We start from the raw sequence: 20,067 nt of genomic DNA on the forward strand, positions 1-20,067 counted from the left end.
GAGCATCTTGTTTTTGTGCATCCACACATGCCAATAAGTGAATCATGGTGCCTTTCCCAAGCCTTGTATGAACAGGACTGGGGTAAGGGCTCTTTTTTCTTACATCACACATCGAGCGCTTGAACTGGGCTCTAAAAAGTAAATTCTGTGCTTCTCAGGCACTTTTACTCAGAGTAACTGTAACTGATTTTTTTAAATGCTTTGCAATGTACATAGATTATTTATGTTTTACTTCAAGAAAGCTATTTATCGTATTTATAAATTTACTGGTGAACTGAAGTTTGTTTCTCCTGAGACTACTTGGCATAAGCCCTTTCTGACTTTTCAGGATGCGGATTAATGACTTGTATTCTGTACAGTAAACAAAAAAAAAGTCTTTAGAAAGCAAATTCATTTTGTTTTGTCATTCTTTGTACATGTCATTTCTTTTGCAAACTGAATTAACGTATGCTTTGCACCTTTCTGCGGAGGAACAAAGACTTGGACTGTGCATTTAAAATCCCGCCTAGATGCATAAATCCAATATGGGAAATGAACTCAGCCTTTGTTTCTCAAACTTTGACAAGATGCCTGCTCTCAGCCTTCAGTAGGAAAACGTGCAAATCGCTCCTTTGCCATCTTGTTTAGTGCTTTCTTCGCAATTTTCAGCAGTAGATGGCACTGCAGTTGAAGATAACACGTCTGCAGTGCTGGGAGAGTAAGCAAGAAGTCTTGCTAGTAGGTGCTGGTGTTACACTGGGTGGGAGAGGCAAGGCGAAGGGAACTCCCTGGACACCTTATTGCAGCCTTTCAGTGCTTAGAGGGGGCTTCCAGGAAAGATGGGGACAAGCATTTTAACAGGGCCTGTAACGATGGGACAAGGTGCAATGGTTTTAAACTAAAAAAGGGTAGATTTAGACTGGATATAAGGAAGAAATTTTTTATAGTGAGGGTGATAAAACCCTGCAACAGGTTGCCTAGAGGTTGATGTCGATGCCCCATCCCTGGAAACATTCAAGGTCAGGTTGGATGGGGCTCTGAGTGACCTCATCTAGTTGAAGATGTCCCTGTTTATTGCGGAGGGGTTGGGCTAGACGGCCTCTAAAGGTCCCTTCCAAGCCAAACCATTCTGTGAACTGAGACTGGTGCTTTGGAGTAGTGTGTGAAAAGCAGTCAACTATTTAGCAAGTGCTTTATAAAATCAATTTTGCAACCTTACACTTCTTAAACTCTGCTCGGGCACTTTTTCTGTAATTTATATACTGCACAGGGAGGTTTCTGGTTTGTCTGGCTTGGTCACATGAATGAGATTTTGCAAGACTCACCTGAGACGCTGTTGGTGTGCTTGTTACTGTGTCTGATTTGCCACTGTGCCCTTGTGGGACTTCGCTGAACCATGCCTTGGTTAAAAGATCTTCGCTCAACAGTAGCTCGGCTGTCTGTGGGAGAACGCAGCCAGTGCCTTACTCTGTGCATTCAGAACAGAGGTATTTGGATAAAAATACGGACTCTTATTCCAGGCTTTTTATCCACAATAGAATTAAAATCTCCCATAGATTAATAATGATAATAATAATTTAGATGGTGTTCTGTATACTTGATGATGGTTTAGCCCTCTGCTGATTTGAAACTCCTTTGTGTCATGCTACACTAGTATTAACTACTTTTGAATAAAAATGTTCTGTTTTGCTAAAGTGCAAAAAGTGCCTGAGATGCGTATAATTTAACTTTTAGAGAGCTAAGTGTGTTTGTGTGAAGTGTTGCCTCTTTGTGCGTTCATACCCCCTTGGCTTTTGTCTAGCTTTTGTGTTGGCACCCTGCTTGCGATGACGGCGACGCAGCCGCAGTCCTGCATGATGCTCTGCTGCTCCATACCAGTAGTCAGTCCTAGCGTGAACCTGGATTTTCTCCTTGGCAGATTCGTGGGCTGCGGCAAATGCGTTCTCTTTCCTTTTGCAGAAATAACAGGTTTCTCAAATGAAAATGAAGTATATGTTGTGAAGAACAAGAATCAGAAAACGTGTATGGAAAAGTGAAATAACTTAATCTTTTGCTTGCAAGCTTTATTTTCAAGCTATACTTTGTAAAGGTCTGTAGGGTTAGGTTTTTTTATTTAAAAAAATAAAACCAAAACATTTATGATGCTGTAATACCGAAGGACTTGGCCAATTTTACTGGCTGTGCGTGCTTTTGTTAGGGCTGAGAGGAGCATCAGGGGATCCAGTGCCATTCATTCTCCAAACGCACCTGCACAGGCTGTGCTCAGAACCAAGGTGTGCCCGCAGTGGTGAGGGGGGAGGACTTCAGTCCTGTGGGTCCCAGGTGCCCAGCGCCTGGGTGGGGACTGTGAAGAACTGTGCTTGGAAAGTAAGGAGCTACAAGCCTCCTGCATGCTTGCATTATGTTTTAGACTTTTTTGCTGTTTGAAATAATCTGTAGTGCTCTTGATTTTTTTATGATGAGCTTTAGTATTTATTATTTAAGTAGATCCAGGAGTGAGAAAGTGGATACAGTGATGTGCTTTGGTATTGCCAGGGTCAATAACAACCCTGTTTTGCATTAAATATGATTGTTCTTGTGAGTGGTCAGAGAAGGGCATCCTCAGAAAGCAGAATAAAATTATGGAAAAGGTCAGAATTTGGATGAATGCAATTTTATGGAATGAAGTTACTCAAACGTATTTGCAGCATTGCCTCAGAAGTATAGATTGTGATTAAAAGCTTCAGTTTTGAATGTTATCAGAAGACGTGGAATGGAAATTATTATTCACTTCTCAGACTCATGCCTGAATGTTATTAAAGATAGCTTCAAAAAAACCCAAGGATTATGAGAATTGCTGTGAATGCCTACTAAGTAATGGTGAATCAAGGAAACTAGAGATATGTGTGTGTCTGTTCTGATGTTCTATATGGGATAGAACTAAGCGAAAGAAAGCTTAGTGTGCTACATAACACTTTAAAAATTATTTTGTTCTGTCTGCTCCCAGGATAGTATCCAGTTAGTCGAGTGTATGGTGGTATAGTAGAATAATACATTTGTAGGTTTTCTGTGCTCTGACAAATTACATTCTTGATATTGGCACGGTGATTTTGAATTTTACAGAGGTGTTTTGCCAACGTTCTCTTCTGCAAAAAAATAACTGTCTAGTAGACTGTTCTGAGATCGAATTTTCCTTTGATATACCACAGAGGTTTTCCACATTCATGATCTATTCGGGAAAAGAGATTTCCCTAATTATGATCAAATTCTAGTCTTGTGTCATTCTGTATAGGTTCTACCATCGGTTTCAGTGAGGAACTCGGATGCTGGTGTTGAATAACAATAATAATATTAGTAAACCAGCTAACAACACAGGAATTTATTTGCTCTCTCTTTATATCTAAGTAATTATCTGTGAGGTGAATAAAGTGTGATAGAATACATCTCCTTGGCATGGGAAGAAGCTGTGGAATTACTACTTCCAATTTGTAAATTAAAATGTGTTTCGGCAGACTTGTGCGTCTTCTGCAAATGTAAATATGTTTCGTCACTGCAGCTTGAATGTTCTTTAGAAAAATAGATATTCAAGTTTTCTGGGAGAAAATCTTAATATTTTTTCTTACATTTTATTTGCAAAGTTTAGAAGCACAGAACAATTTTCATAACACACAAGTGTTTTCCCAGTATCTCTGAATAGCATCAATAGTAGTTTACATTAAAAGTAAATAGTGAAACAATGCAATTCAAAGCCATCTGTATAGACCCCACCAAACCCCCAGTTTAAAGGGAAGGTGATCTAGGTTACACAGTTTGAAAGGAACAATTCTTAGCTAAATAAAGTGGCCTGGTATTATACTTTGGTGTTCTATTCAGGAAGAATTCTTTCATGATTCAGTAAAAACTGACTTGCATCGCAGTTATTGCTGGTTTATGCTTGTGTCTGCTTGTTTTAGTGGAAGAACAACTTGTGAATTGCCTTTTTTTCATGCAGCTTTTTTTTTTTTCTACTCTTCAAAGTTGTTCAGCACATACAGCCAGAAGAGGAGCCATAGTTTATTTGTATGGTTTATGTATTATATAGTGATTTTTAGGGGAAGAAATCAAAGCTACAGAATGTATTGGAAGACATTCACAGCTATTTGTCAGTTCTTTTTCCTTTCTAGGTAATAAGCCCATGTGAGTTCTTGATGGATTCCTAAGTTCATTCTTCTGTTACTTGTGTCATTTACAGTTACTGAGAATGCTGTTCTGCTATCAAGGGAGATAGATATTTCTCAACTATCGTATACTTTTTTTTTCTTTACAGCTTTTGAAGAGCTTGAGAGGGCTCTGAGTATGGCCCAAAAGACAGAGGAAGCCCGGAAAAAATTGCAGGCAGAAATGGATGAAAAAATCAAAGCAGTAGAAAAGGCAAGTGAGGAAGAGAGGGTAAATCTTCAACGGGAGTTAACCAGAGTGAAACAAGAGGTGGTTGAGATTATGAAGGTAAAAGCTGAAACTCACCCTGTATTATTGGCTTTTAATCTGATCATTCAATTACAGTTAAACTATAGTTGTAAAATGCATTAGTATATCAGCACTTTGTTATAAAATTTTTGCTATTTAATGAATTCTATAAACATTAATTTCTGGGATTCAAGATTTACTTAAGGCAAAATAGAAAACTCCCCATATAGATCCCCCCCCAGCAGTTTAAAACCAGTACATTAGAGGCATGTAAAAATGAATAGTATGACACTCTGCTTCACACTATTTACTAAAATTATTTACTAGAAGGAAGTACTCTTGAGACTTTAAAGGGAGTCAAGAAGAAGAAATTAATGGCAGCCAGCTCACACATCACCAGGATTTGGGGTTTTAATACTAAGTACTTTTAGTGATTATTCTAGTCCAGTATGTGTAAACATTTAAGAACTTGTTGCCTTTTCCAGTTAAGAATTGCTAAAATTTGCTTCATCTGACTTACTCGGATAGGAATTGCAGGAGTACTGCACGTGCCTTGCAGAGCTATAGATTTGAACACCTGTAAATTGCAGTTGTTGTGTTGACATTTGTTATGTTATGAATTTTTGTAAAAGAATACACTGATGCTTTAGGGGGATGACTGGCTTGCATTACATGATTTTTAAATAAAGCAAGTATGTAGGTCATAGATAGATGTCTATGTAGAGTATCACCACTTGACTTTCTGGCTCATGAAATAATAAGAATAAAGGGAAGGCTACAGACAGAAGTTCCTTTTCTGATTTATTGTCACATTTGAACTGAAATTGAAAACACTAAGTTCACCTTGGTAGAAGAGTCTTTAGAAAATGTGGTATTTCTTTAAGTAGAACTGTGAGAGTCTTGAGAGGGAGGATGGATAACTTCAAGCTTGCAAATAAGAAATGTCAGGGTTGAATATTAAGTGCACTGTTGTTACTTATTCAAAGGGAGCAAAGAGATGGTTCTGGTTTCCTCTCTCTGCACTGCTGTTCTTATTAAGAAATAGTACTAGGTGTTTTGTTATTTGATATTTGAAATTATTTTTTTCTGACTTTGATTCACAGAAGTCTTCAGAGGAGCGTGTTGCTGAATTAGAAAAACTCCATAAAAAAGAAATGGCTACCAAAGATGAGGAGCTAAAGGAGAGATTGCAGGCCCAAGAAAAGGCATTCCAAGAGAAGATGAAGGCAGCTCTTGTAAGTATGCCTAAAATGTGTAGAAAGACATTTCTCCAAGCGTGAGGTGGGACTAGAAGTGTTAATCTCATCCTATTCTGCAGTGAGAGAATGGCTCAGAGATTTCAGCAGCATGAAAAGAAAGCTGCTGCAATGAACCAGACTGAATAATGACAATTAATCATTATCACTGCTTGCTACCAGCTGCATGTTGTGGGAAAGACTTCTTTTTTTGAAAACTCTCTTAGACTTTTTAAAAATTTATTCCTCTGGATCATTGACAATTAGCCACAGCAGCTAGAGTAAAAGAGGTACAAAGAATGAGGCAGTTATCTGAAAAGTGTTGGTATCATTATGTCTCATTGTGTCACGTGAACTTGGTTAACCGTTCATAGTGTTTGACCTCAGAAAATATTTTTCTTCTAGGTCGGGCTGGGAGGAATCATTGGGATTCTTTGCTCTTCTTCATAAGCTGTAATCTGCTTTAGATCATCACGTAATTTTACCTAACAAGTAGTAGATTCTCTTTTGTGCTCTTCCGTGATGGTCGGTGATTAGGACTGAGGGATGTTCAGAGTCTCTTCCTGACTATATTTTTCTACCTGTTTCTCAGGTTATTTAGAAATACATCAGCAGTGGAATCAAGTGAGGACAGACCTTTATTCCTTTAAGGTGTTCCTCTCAATTAATTGTGGTAAACAAACCAAAATGAAAGGCAGGATTGCATTATGTTTTTTATACAAGGAGAAGTAGAAGACAAATGGTTCCTGAGAAAAGATAATGGAAGTGATTTAGAACAACTTAATTTTCACAGATTAAATACAAACTATGTGTGTGTGTAGAAAGTACAGGTGATTAGTGTATGACTCCTAGTAACTGGTTTGTAAATATCCTACTATACTGTTTTTGAATGTGTGATGACTATATTTATTGTTTTAATCATAATTTTGGATACAGGAAAAAAAGCAGAGCGAGTGTTTAAAAACCCTTCAAGAACAAAAGCAGCAAGAATCCCTAGCCTTAGAAGAATTGGAGCTGCAGAAGAAAGCAATACAGTCAGAGTGTGACAAGAAAGTTCAGAAGATGCATCAAGAAGTAGAGACTTCTAGAACTGTGAGTGAAGTTTCCAAAAGTATAAATGTTTACAAGAATTCCTTTCAGTATGTATTTAACTGTGACAAGTTTACAAATACTTTATTGTGGATTTATTGTGATTGGGTGGTTTTAATCTCACAATGCTTCCTGTAGTGACAGAAATTTAAGGTACTGCCATGGTATGCTTCAGCCCCTAGTTTTTTTACAAGATTAGATGGCAAAATATAGAAATATATTCACTTTATGCCATGGCATGGAATATTAAATAATTCTTCTGTATGTTATACAGGAGAGTTAAGCTTTAAACTGTTTGACTTCTGGGTACTGCTACCATACAAACACTTAGAAAGATACTTGAGTAAGTGAAAAATTTGCTTAAATTGTTGAAGTGTGCTTTGCTTTATGTAATAGATAAGATTGTATTATCTGCTAATGCGAGTTTGTACATTATTCCACCACTCTCAAATACTAGTTTGGAAGTTTTGCCTATAGAAGCATTTTAAGTTTACAGCAGCATTTCCATGAGAGGTGGAATTAGGATAAATCAGTAGATATGTACAAAGCTCCATAATACTTGTGTAGACTCACAATGTCTTTCATCCTATGTGTAGATACTTTAGGTCAATAAGAAAATGTGAATAAATCCCTCATAAATTTGAAGTGAGTTATTTTATTTGAATTAGTTAAATTCTTTCCAAGTTTTTATTGTGTGTATTTTCACTGCAGTGAAATAGAAAAATTTTTATTAAATAACTAACCATAATGGAAGCAAAGTTGAGAACAAAGTATGTGAATGAAATGCTTGCAGAGAAGTTATTACTAAAAATAATGGAATAAGTGACTTGTAGTTATGTGAGCCTGGTGAGATTTTTTTTAAAAAACTTACTCAAGTTGTTACCTTTTGGCTATTCATATTCTTTTAAACTGTATTCTCTTAACAGAGAATTCTTGAACTGGAAAGCTCTCTTGCAAAGTACTCGCAAGATGACAGAAAGCAATCAGAGGAATTAAGGACTCTGATGGAGTCTGAAAAAAAGCAGCACAATAAAGAAATCAGTGATATAGTTGAAAAACACGAGAAAGAATTGGAGAATGTGAAACAGCAGCAGGAAGAGCTTTGGACAGAAAAAATTCAAATCTTAACACAACAGCAAGTAACTGAAATAGAAAAAATGAGAGAGAAACAAGAACAAGAGATAGCTGCAATTGTGAAAGAGAAAGAAACAGTTTTCCATGCACACATAGAAGAGATGAATGAAAAAACATTGGAAAAACTTGATGTGAAGCAAACAGAATTAGAAGCACTGTCTTCTGAGCTATCAGAAGCACTAAAAATACGTCACGATTTAGAACAAGAGCTCTCGGAATTGAATAGTAAAGTGTGTGAAGCAAAGCAAGAATTCAGAGGACAGTTGGAGGAAGAGAGGAAACGGCACAAGGAAGAGGTTGAAACAATGTTAAAAGAGCACCAAATGTCTATTCAAGGTGTTGAGAAGGTACTTAAAGAGGAACTCAACAAACTCAAGCAGTCATTGGAGGAGAAGGACAGACATCTGGAGGAACTACAAGCACGTGAACAGAAACTAAAGGAATCTGCAGAAAGATCTGAAGCTGAACTTGTCCAGGTGTCTGCAAAGCTAGAGGAGCTTTCAGAGTCTCATCGGAGTACTTCTAACGAGCAGATAAAGATTTATGAAGACGAGTTAGCAAAGCTGCAGCAGAAGCTGACAGATCTTGAAGGTGAAAAATTGCAACTTAGTGAGCAGCTAGGAAGAGCTGAATCCCAGCTGAATGAAGTCAAGAAGGAGTTAGAGGCATACATCTCTCAGGTACATGACCTGAAGCAGCGTTTGCAAGAGCAAGGCAATGAAAATACACAAAAAGTAACCTCTCTAACACAACAATACGAATGTCAACTGAACGATCTACAAAGAGAGGCTGATGAGAGGAGGAGAAGTCTAACTGAGAAGGAAAACGAAATTGAACATGTGAAGAAGTTACAGAACAAGCAAGTGGAAGAGCTTAAGCAGAAACTGTTAGCTGCAGAGGAGAGAGTTATTTCTTTACAAGGAGAGTATGAAAGTAAACTGAAACGTCAGGAGAACAAAATGGAGAAAATGAAGCAGAAATCAAAAGATATGCATGAAACTTTCAAAAAGAAACTTGCTGAGCAGGAAGCTAACCTAAAAAAAGAGCTTGAAAAGAAGCAGTTGGAGTTCAGTCAGAGAGAGAGTGAATTCAGTGCTAAAATGTTGGAAATGGCACATGCCAGCTCAGCTGGAATCGATGACACCGTGTCAAAACTGGAGTCTAGTCAGAAAGAGCAACTAGAGAGTCTTGCTGAGGCTCACAGGAGAGAGGTGGAAGAAATTACCCAGAGCTGGGAAAAGAAACTCCATCAGCAGGTTGAAGAGCTCCAAGAAAAACATGAAATGGAACTGCAAGAGAAAGAGCAAGAAGTTGGAGACCTGAAAGAGAAACTTGCCACCTTCAGTGCTGAGAAGGAGGGCTCCAGAACAGAAATAACCCGGCTGCAGGAAGAACAGGTGAAAAGGGAGGAGTCCCTGAAGGAATTGCAGCAACAACTAAGGCAGTCAGTGGCTGAGGTGAACATTTTGTCGAATAAGGAAAGTGACCTGAAAACACAGTTGGAAAAATTGGAAGGTGATCTTAATCAGTCCCTGAAAGAGCAGTCAGGACTTCAGGAACAGCTTGGTAAACAGAAAGCAGTTGAAGAAGAGGACAAAGCCAGAATTGCTGAGCTGGCTGACACACTGAAAACACTTGAAGAGAAACTCCAAACTCTGCAGTCTTCTCAGTATAAAGATCATGAAAATTATGAGAAAAAAATAGAGGCAATTCAGCTAAAAGAAACTGAGTTTAAAAGGCAGTCAGGAGAACTTGCAGCCCAATTAGATGCTTACTGGAAGAATGCTGAAGCTTTATTGCAAACAAAAAGCGATGAATTAATTGAAAAATGTAATGCAAAAATAGGCAAGGTAACATGCAAAATTGCAGATTATGAGTGCCAAACTGCAAAAGTTAAAGAAGCACTATTAATTAAAACAAGTAAGATTACTGAACTAGAAGCTCAACTTAGAGAAGTAACAGAGCATCATTCTGCTGCAAGTACTTCTTTGGAAAAGTCAATGCAACAGCTGCAGGAGAAGGAGAACTTAATTATGTCCATGAAAGCTGACATTGAAGGACTTGTAACAGAAAAGGAACAATTGCAAAAAGAGGGAGGACATCAGCAGCAAGCAGTGTCAGAAAAAGAAACTTGCATAACACAGCTGAGGAAAGAGTTATCTGAAAATATCAATGCTGTCACCTCAATGAGGGAGGAACTCCAGGAAAAAGAATCGGAGATCTCTGCTCTCAACAAAGCAATTAATGACCTTAATGTTCAACTTGAAAGCACGGTAAGTTTAATGGAGAAGGAAGCAGCTATATCTCTGTTAAGCAAGCAACATCAAGAGGATCGTTCGCAGTTGTTAAACCAGGTACAGGAGTTATCGTCCAGAGTTGAGACGCTGAGTCAAGAAAAAGCGTCGGCTCTTGAGCAGGTAGATCATTGCACGGCCAAGCTGTCAGAGTGGAAGGTGAAAGCACAAACGAGGTTTACACAAAATCATGACACTATTAAAGATTTGCAGAGGAAGCTTGAATTAAGCAGTACTGAAGCCAATAAAAAAGATGAAGAGCTAAATAAATTGAAGGAGCAGCTGGCGAAACAAAGTAAGAATCTCGACTGTTTGAAAAGTGAATTGGAACAAAAGCAAAACAGGAGGGAAAAACAAGAAAGTGAGTTAACTGCAAAGTTAAAAAAACAAGCAGCGAGAATTGCTGAACTGGAAGAATACATTGCTCAGAAAACTTCAGAAAATGATTCCTTGATGGCGGAACTTAAAAAGTATAATGAACAAAAAGACACAGAGCAAAGAGAGATAGCATGGCAACTCCAGCAGGCGGAGAAGGTGGCTTTTGAAAAGGACAATAGATTTAAGGAGGCTGAAGAAAAAGTGCTTAATCTGGAGAAGCAAATAGGTTCACTAAAAGCTCATCTTGAAGCAAAAGAGAGGGAATTTGATGAAATCAAGTCAGTGATACTTAAAAGCAAAGAGGAAGAACTGAAAGAATTAGAAGAGAGACTGAATGCAGAGAACAGCACGAAGCTGGCAGATCTGAAAAAGAAGGCAGAGCAAAAAATTGGTTCTATTAAAAAGCAGTTGATGTCTCAGATGGAAGAAAAGGAACAGCGATTTAAGCAAGACAGAGAAAATCAGTTAAGAGACTTGGAACAAAAAGTGCAGGAGAGAGAGGCCAAAATTGAGTCCTTAGAAGAAAAAATTAAATCAACAAGAGATCCCGCGGAACTGGAGAAAGAAATGCTGCAAAAAGTAGAGAGTGTGAAAGCTGCTGTAGAGCAAGAAAAAAATAACATCCTTGAGGGTCTCCAACAGACGTACGAAGAGAAGATGCACGTGTTACAGAAGGTCTTAGCTGAGAAGGATGAACTGTTGCAGAAGTATGAAAAAGAACGAGAGAGTAATGACTCTCATCTAGAACTGCAAAAGAAACAGGAAGAACTCCTTAAAAAACTAGAACGTATTGAGAAGAGCCATCAGGAGGAACAGAATAAGACTGAAAGCCTCAAGAAAGAAATTGAGGAGCAAACAAAAAAATACTCGTTGTTAGTAGATGAGCATGCTCGTTGTAGTGGTGATTTAGCAAACAGTAGGGAAGAATTAAAAGCTAAAGAACAAAAACATCTGGATATGGAGAATATAATTGGAGATTTCCAGAAAAAATTGCAGGAAAAGGAGGCAGTCAGTCAATGTTTAGAACAGAAGATAAAAGAGTTGGAAAATAATGTAGTGAAGGAAGACGAAGCACATAAGATTGAGATGGAAGATATGAGTTTGAGATACGAAGATAAGCTAAAAAGTTTACAGCAACAGTTGGATGAAAGAAATGGCAGTCTGAAAGCTTTTGAGGAAAACGCCGAAGAAGAGGCTAAATCTGGTTTGGAGCTGCAGAAGTTACTAGGTGATATGCAGAACCAGCAGAAGGATTTGCAGGCTAAATTGGAGGAGACTGAAAGGGAGAAACAGAAACTACGCAAGGAAGTGAATAATCTTCAAAAAGACTTACGTACTTTGCGAAAAGAACATCAGCAGGAGCTTGACATAGTAAAGAAGGAGTCCGTAGAAGAAATGGAGCAGAAAATCAGGTAAATTGTTTGTTCCTGGTCTTGTTACCGTTTCTTTGCTTCATCCTTAACCACTAAAACCTCAAGAGTACTTTTTTAAAGCTCAGTTTGTAGCAGTGAAATAATGACTGGTATTTTTCTGCCATTTTTCTAAATAGAGGTAGGGAAACAGCAAAAAAAGAGCTACTTGAAGGTAGCACTTCATGAACACATAAACCATTATTTGAGTCATCAGTTTGAAAAGTGGTTCCTCTTTTGGCAAAGTAATACCACTTTTGATTTGTTTTAGTGATGGTCATTTTCAGCATCGCTGGAACATAAACTACAGTTCTAATTTCTATAAAGTTTATTAAAACTTAGTACTGAGAGCTTCATGTTCAAACGATATAAAGAGTTGTTCATATGTACTGCACAAAAATATGATATACTGCTAAGCACTGTAATGGTTTCTCAAGCAAAGAATTCCCTGAAAATTCTGCGTTCATGTGGCACTTTCTTTGCTTCCAGTTCTTCACCTTCCTCAGCAAAAACTCTGTATCTTTTGAAGGATTCAATTCTGGGTTTTTTGTTTTTTTTTAAATGAAACACCTTCCAGGTGAATTCAGTAGGAGGGGAACAAAAAGCCTCACTGAATCCCATAGAATTCATATAATACAAAACTATCCCATTCTAAAATAATTTTGGAGAAATTTGCAGATCTCCTACCTTGCCAAATTGTTCTCGCACTCTCTTTAAACATTTTATATCCTTACTGTATTTTTTTGACATTTTTGTACAGATGTGAACAAGAAGACATTGAGTTAAAGCACAACTCCACCTTAAAACAGTTAATGAGAGAGTTCAATACTCAGCTGGCTCAAAAAGAAAGAGAATTGGAAACAGCAGTAAAAGAGACAATTAGTAAGTGAAATACTAACATAACTGTAATCGGTAAAACAGCCAGAAAACCAGACCTTCAGATGTTTTGGGGAAGGGGTTTTACCTGGGACTCTGATAAAGACAACATGTGTTTTTTGCCTGCCTAGAGAACTCGAGGAAAGAACTTCTCTTGTTCAGGAAATAATATATAACTGTTAATTGTAGCACAGTGAGGAAAACACATATGTAGCTGCTCTTCCGTACCCCGCAGGATGGATATTTGATCTAGCACTCTGTCTGTTTGCGTTTGTCATGGTACGAGTTACCCATGATAGCAATAGGTATCTTTTTGTTGAAAGTATAAAGAAAAAAAAATAGAGTAAGTTTTTAGAGGTGAAAGCACATTGGTAAATTTTCACTGTGATACTATTTGGCTTCAGCAGTACGAACGTTTAACGCTCCATTGTTGAGTATACGGCACTGGTGAGTGCCTTTTGGAGAAACTTAGATCCATCCGTGAATCAGAATTTCATTTTCTCAGCTGCATCTTGCAGACTTCATTCACTGTAACCACTAACAGGTACCAACTGGATACGATGTCTGATTGCTCTACCATGTGCTTATAACTAGAGTACAATATATTTCAACTCCTCCATCCGTCTTTTGCCACCGTACTGTAAGTTGGAGGTTGGAGAAGTGAGCAGAAAGTATCTTTTGACTCCACAGTTACTGGACATATCCCTACATGTGAGGAATTTCTGAAGATTTTCAGATGTTTCAATCACTTCGCGAGATAGATTAGGAGAGAAAATTAGTTGATAAATGTTGGTTGTGATCTTAACTTCTACAGAAAAGTTCTAGCATCAGGTAGAAGAAATTGCTCCGGATACCAGACAGCAGACAACAATCTTCATGGATATTAGGATCAAGTGACATAATTATCACTGACAGTGTGGAAAAACGAATTTTCTTAACAACTTTTCCTTGTAGATGCCTTCCACAGTTGTCTTTAAGCTTTTTTTTTTTTAATAGTGTTCTGACATAATGGAACAAAATAAATACGCTTTTTTTTATATTGCCTGACTTTTTTTTTGATAGGTAAAGCCCAAGAGGTGGAAACTGAACTGATAGAAAATCATCACATAGAGACGACACAGTTGCATAAAATAATTGCTGAAAAAGATGACGATCTAAAAAGAACCGTGAAAAAATATGAAGAAATCCTTGAGGTATCTTTTGAGTGATGTGGCCACATATATTTCACAATAACTCTTCCCCTTTTTTCATTGCACAACTAGACAGAAAAACTGTAATTCTTTTTAGTAAGGATGTTATGGCTTCAATTACACTTGAAATGTGTGATGACCTAGCTTGCAATTAAAATGTTTGTTTCTGTGTTTTATGAACGTGAAAGAATACAAAATTTAAGCTCCAGCTCTGATCATTCAATAAAAATTGTACGGTTAGGTCATGATGTCCTTGAGCAGCTGGTGTTCCGGATTATAATGAGGGAGGTGAGTGAGTTAAATTTAAGCTTTATGAGAGTTGTGGTGGTGGTGTGTTGTTTCTTTTAAGGATTTAAGTACAAAGTTTATGGGTCAGCCTCGCTCTTTAGCTCCTTTCTCTGATGCTCTGTCCAGATTGGCATCATAGCCCTGAAAGTTCTGTTCTATGCAGGCTGTGGTCTGTTTTCATAGTTTTTATGCTAGTAAAGCTTTCATTTTTACTTGTAAGTGAACAGTTTGTCTGCATGAGATTTGCACATAAACATAGTTTTGCCCAGTAACATTTCAACCAGAAGTTAGCAGCCAACGTCAATCTGAAGATACTTTATGTTCCAGTAAGTAATTACCTCCTGTTTTAGCCAAGTAAGTTGTCCCAGCCCCACATGTATGGCAACGAAAGATAAGAGACTGTCCGTCATATTGGGATGCAGGCTTTAATTTTGCTAATCTTAGTCTTGTTTGCACAAATAATTTAGTAAAAAAAAAAATGCCCCATCATTCGAGCAAGTAGTAATAAATGTAAGTGAACTTCTGTTTGTTTATGCTCACTTACCAGCCCAAAGAGCTATGTGCTGAGCATGACTGAGTGTTTAATACTGAAAATGTTAATCTTGGAGGCAGGTTGGTGTTCCACTCTGATTTTTGGACTTCTAGCTAGAAGTTGGATAGAGATGGGAGGGTTTAAAATCTAGACTCCGCTTCTTTTTTTTCCTAATTCAGAAAAATTGCATGATATAAATCAGTTGAGGGTTGGGGTTTTTTTTGGTACCAGGGGTCTAAATTCTGCATTTCTGGAGGATTTAGGTTTCTCTTACCTGAATGTACAGTGTGTTGCCATTCAGATCCTTACCTTACAGGCTGAAACAGGTCTGTGATTTGAAGTTGTGCAGGTGTAATTCCCCTCTGTTTTCTGATGCATTCAGTCTGTACGTGTGTCAGAAATGTGCATGCTGTACTTTATGAGCGTGAAGGTTTAGGCTAATTTGACTTCTGTGCAATTGGAGGACATGAACACTGTTACTTTTTGAATCTCATTGGTGATGGCAATGACAGTTGCCTGGAACTGCAATACGTTGGAGTTTGATATTTTAGATTTCAGAGTACTTGTTTCTTTTTTAGGTAATGGTTTGTGTATGAGTGTTTTGGTTTTTTTTTTAGGGAAGAAAAAAAAAAGTTTAGCAAATTTGTTACCTTTTTTCCTGAAAAAGTACTGCAAGCATCTCAGAGGTTAAGAAATATTTATGTTAAATTGAGTGTATGTCGTATTCATTGAGATTTGTGATGGAAGTAGAAACAGATGCATCAGCAGATGTATAGGTTTTCTCAGTTTAGCCTAAAGTTGCCAGTTGTTACCTCGCTTATACCTGACTTGTCTCGTGATAGGTTTGAGAAATTTCACAATACATTTATGCAGAGAGGTTTGTCTCTGTCATAAATAGTAAGAAGCTGAAGCAAAAATAATGCCAATTGCAAGAATTAATTTTGCTTATATAGCTTTGTAGCTCTTTGTTGAATTTTAAACATGGTTAATGATGCTAAAAATTAGTCTAACTTGATTTGAGTATGTATCCTTAAAGACGAGCAGGAATCATTAAGTCTGTTAAACTTAATATGATTTATTTATGAATTGCTCCTCTGGTACTTCTCTTGCTTTATCTGGTGTTTTCTTATCTTTCATAAAAACTTCTATCACATAAGATTTCATTAAAAGTCTCCCTAATTAAAGGACTTGTAACATCAGCATAGCCTGTAATTTGAGGCCTCAGTCTTTTTTCTTCAACTTAAGTATATAATTAAAGAAGAATAGAATGATATGCTCAAGCTAGCTTATTTTAAGCCTATCTATGAGCTAAAAATACAATATCTAACTTCAAGTGTGTATTCTTTCATTTGTTGTAATGCCTCCCATGTGAATACAGGATAGGCCTTGTGGCTAAGACTTTGGAAATTATGACTTTATTGAAGTCTTAGTCTATAACTGTAATTAAATCCAAATAGCGTGCAGTTTATTTTCAGAGTATGCCAGATGCTGTATAGAACAACACGGTTTTACTGTAAATACAGATTGTGTAGCATATCGGAACCCCATGTGATCTCCAGTTATTTCAAATTTTAAATTATAATCTCTGTTCAACGGTTTATAAAAAATAATTACTCACAGGTAGGTCGCTTTTAGAGAAGTGTCATTCATCATTTTGAGTTGAAGTTCTTTCCTGCATTTTAACTACCTTCTATGACTAAGAAGGATGTGCATGCAATTTTGATTTATTTCAGTGAACAGTAGTCTAGATATTGTAAGATTTTAGATTCTTGATGTAAAAAAAAAACCAACAAACCCCAAACAAAAAAAAACCCAAAAGAACAACCACCACCACCATCACTCCCTCAAAAAACCCCAAGCAAGGGAAAATAGAAGCAACTGAATATATCAGGTGTTGAGGGTTTTCAACTAGAGGAGTGTAACCATCTATAAAAAAAATCTTAGAAAAGGTTAATTGTTGATCTGTTTCTGAGGGTATAGAAAAAGCATGTGGGTGAATGAAAAACAATACTGTTTGGAGGTCATGATGTATGAGCACAGTTTTTGTTGAAGATGGATATTCTTAAAGCTTCTAGGCTGTAAAGCTTGCTTGGGTGCTGTGACTTCCCATTCGCTAGCTTTGGTGGGGGGAGTTGCTTTGTTTCTTTCTGGTGGTCATTTTTGGGCCGAGGGGCTGCATGAGGAGGGTGTTTTGTGCTGAAGTAGGGTGCAAGGAACACATTAAAAAGTGGTCTTACAGGGAAATAACTATTTTTTTACTTATGGCATGCCTTAAATCTATTAAGCCTGGACCAGCTTTCTCGTTCTGCACTTACTTTTCTGGTGGATATTCTGTATCACTGTGGTTTGTACTCCTGAGATTTTGAATGCTCTGGATAGCTGATGAATTGTACTAATTTCATCTGAAGTACTGCTGCATAGCAGAGCAGGCAGCTTGCTGCCCTGACTGGTTAACATGAGTGAAACTAGAGTTTTATTTTAGTTCAGGAGTGTGGATGTGCATGTTGGAGTGCTGTTTGTAGGGTCCCTAACGTGTTGTCTCACAAAAAGGCCAGAGGGGACACAATTTTTAAAAATACTTCTTGTTGCAAAGTGCCGTATGGGTGGATTAACTTACTAGGAGGTGTTTTGCACTGTCAGAAAACATACAGGAGAAGTTCACCTCCTCCCTACCATTCTGGCCACTGCTGCTTTCCTCCACACTGCACAGCGCCCTCCAAACCCTTGAGAAAGGGAAGTTGCTGTTTCTGAAAATGTGCTGAAAACTGCTTGAGGAACGGCTGTGAGAGTGAGGGAGGAAAGGGCTGAAGTCCTTGTCGCTTCCAGAGTATAGGAAGTAACTCTGTGCCAGCTTGTGTCCCTTGCGGGAAGGTCAGATAAGCAAGCACAGTCTCTCCAGTAATACACTTACTGGATTAGACTTGAATGCTGGTTTAGTGCCCGATAGAAATAGCTCTTTTTTTGTAATTTTCAAAAAACTGTAATTCTAACTCTGTAATTTTAATTGTCGAAGGCCTGCAAAATCTTGTTAAGCCCCTATGTTTGTTTCTTACTCTTATGTAGTCCTGTAGTGTAAGTAGCCTTTATCCTGAATTTCAAGCATATTTTTTCGGTGTATAGCATAACTCTTTTGGTGATTTCTTTCTTTCCACTGTAGTTAGTTTGGAGTGGTTGGATGATTAATTGTATAAGTAATTTTTTTCCTTGTATTTTGAAGGCTCGTGAAAATGAGATGACAGCAAAAGTTCAGGAGTTGCAGGCACAGATAGAAGATTTGCAAAAGGAATGCAAACAAAGGATGGCAGAAGAGCAACGTTGGAACAGTGAAAAAGTGAGCTGGCCCTAACATTTATTTTTATATCTTTAGGTGTGAAATACTTCGTAAAATCTGTAGTTTGATTTTAATTGGATTTTATTTATATATCTGGCGTTCACTTTCCCATACAGTTTCTGTTCTTTTAGATGTTAACTTCTTCAGAAGTGAACTTCTTTAGAATCTGCAGTATTTGATGCTGCCTTTTTTAATGGTATGTTAAAAAGTCCAGTTGTGTTGTGATTAGTAAGGTGGGGTTTTTTGTCCTCTACATGTGTTTTTTATGTTGATTTTATTGGAAGCCCTTTAAAAGAAAGGAAATAACATTAGGTCATTTTGGGTGTAATTTTTTTTTAATTTAAATTCCAAAGGGCTCTGAAAGAATGCCTTGAATATATGAATTGTGGACAGAGTGGTCTTCCTTGAAAGAAGACCGAGTGTTGTCTTTCTGAGACCACATTTTGAGGAATCCTTTGATGAAAATACTACTAGTTGTTATTATTACACTAAGAAGAAGCAAAGTGTATGAGGTGTTGAGTCACTGAGGAGAATTCATATTAACCTTTTTTTTAAGTTTTTCATTTTGGCAACAGGGCAGCGATGGGGATACTAAATATATTGATTTGACACTACAGACTTACAGTGCGTATTATCTCACTGTCCTAATGTTTGTCCCTTCTGCCTAGTGCTTGCTTACAATGCCCTTTGTGTTACTTTTTTTAACTATTCCATGACAGGAGTGTTGTTTTCATAACAGGAAAAGCAGAAATATTTGTATCGGGCTGCCTTGTATTCTTCATCAACCCTTGTCCACCCACTAATGATAATCCTACATAATCTTATTATGTGGAGGAAGATTCTGTAAGAGAATCCTAAACCCTAAAACATGATTCTGAAAAGTATGAAGACTTCTTTATCTTTAGGACTTCTTTGTTAACCATTTCACTACTTCATTATAGAAAGCTGCTATAAATACAGGTAGACATTTAACATCGTATTATATATGCATCTTCGGGATTAGCTGTTCAGTGATGGGACATGAAAGTTATACCAAATCTATGTACCAGCAGCAGTATTTCATGTGTATCTCGGTTCTTCCCAGAAGTGCATTGCACAGATTTGCAATGGTAGCATAGAGCTGTAAAGTGTTTGAATATGGCAAATATTACATCTCTATGTAAAGATGAATCTACTTACAATAAACAAAATAAACAGCTAATTGTGCCTGTCTTTGGAATCTTGTCCACGGTTCTCCACTCCTTGGAGTTTCCATGGCAGACTTTGGAGAAACTCAAAGGAGTTGTTCCATCTGTGGTAGGTATAAACCCGTTGAGAGAACTCCATTGCTGGTAAATAGCTTTGTTTTAAAGAATAAACCATGTCTCGTTTGGAGGGGGAGAAAACCAGGTTGTGTGGTAGCGCATGTGCTTAAGTACAGTTAAAGCATCCGGGTTCAAAGTGTTTGCAGAGTAAGAATGGGATTTTTTGGTGAGTGTAAGGCATGGAGCTTTATTGAGAATTTTTGAGAATTCCAACTAAATTCAAATTTAGCAGATTGTTCACAAGCTTTCTTTTGCATAGCTCTGATATAACTGAGTGTGAATTTCATGTTTCCTACTATTCGCAATGGTGACTCTCAGAACAACATAACTATACATTTGCACAATACTTGTCTGACTATGATAAACAGTTGGCAAATACCAATATCCTTCAGCTTTAGTTTTGGGATGTAAAAATGTCAGAAACTGTCTCTTGTCATGAGAAAATAAATGTCTGGTCAGATGATTCAGATGATTGAGCTCTTCAGAAGCAAGAATTGCACTTACAGGTTTGAGATCCATAGAGGAATGTTTTTCCCCTGTATTCTGTTTGCGGAGTGTAGGAAATTCCACGGGTTTTATGTACCTGCAGAGATGGGGAACAGC

At 37.5% G+C, this 20,067-nt stretch overlaps 1 protein-coding gene across 6 annotated transcripts in view; it reads left to right on the plus strand.

The window, feature by feature from the left end:
* Positions 1-20,067, plus strand: part of GOLGA4 (golgin A4) — a 67,784-nt gene that overhangs the window by 34,763 nt on the left and 12,954 nt on the right. For 5 of the 6 annotated variants that reach the window (XM_075418611.1, XM_075418613.1, XM_075418616.1 and 2 more), the window contains 7 exons: positions 4,265-4,443; positions 5,508-5,639; positions 6,576-6,731; positions 7,655-11,946; positions 12,704-12,825; positions 13,882-14,012; positions 18,047-18,160. In XM_075418611.1, coding sequence (XP_075274726.1) covers positions 4,265-4,443; positions 5,508-5,639; positions 6,576-6,731; positions 7,655-11,946; positions 12,704-12,825; positions 13,882-14,012; positions 18,047-18,160 — 5,126 coding nt within the window. The remainder of the gene's footprint in view (positions 1-4,264; positions 4,444-5,507; positions 5,640-6,575; positions 6,732-7,654; positions 11,947-12,703; positions 12,826-13,881; positions 14,013-18,046; positions 18,161-20,067) is intronic. The other variant, XM_075418614.1, reaches the window with a different exon arrangement.

The sequence above is a fragment of the Opisthocomus hoazin genome, chromosome 4, assembly GCF_030867145.1.
Source record: "Opisthocomus hoazin isolate bOpiHoa1 chromosome 4, bOpiHoa1.hap1, whole genome shotgun sequence".
NCBI classification, from domain to species: Eukaryota; Metazoa; Chordata; class Aves; order Opisthocomiformes; family Opisthocomidae; genus Opisthocomus; species Opisthocomus hoazin.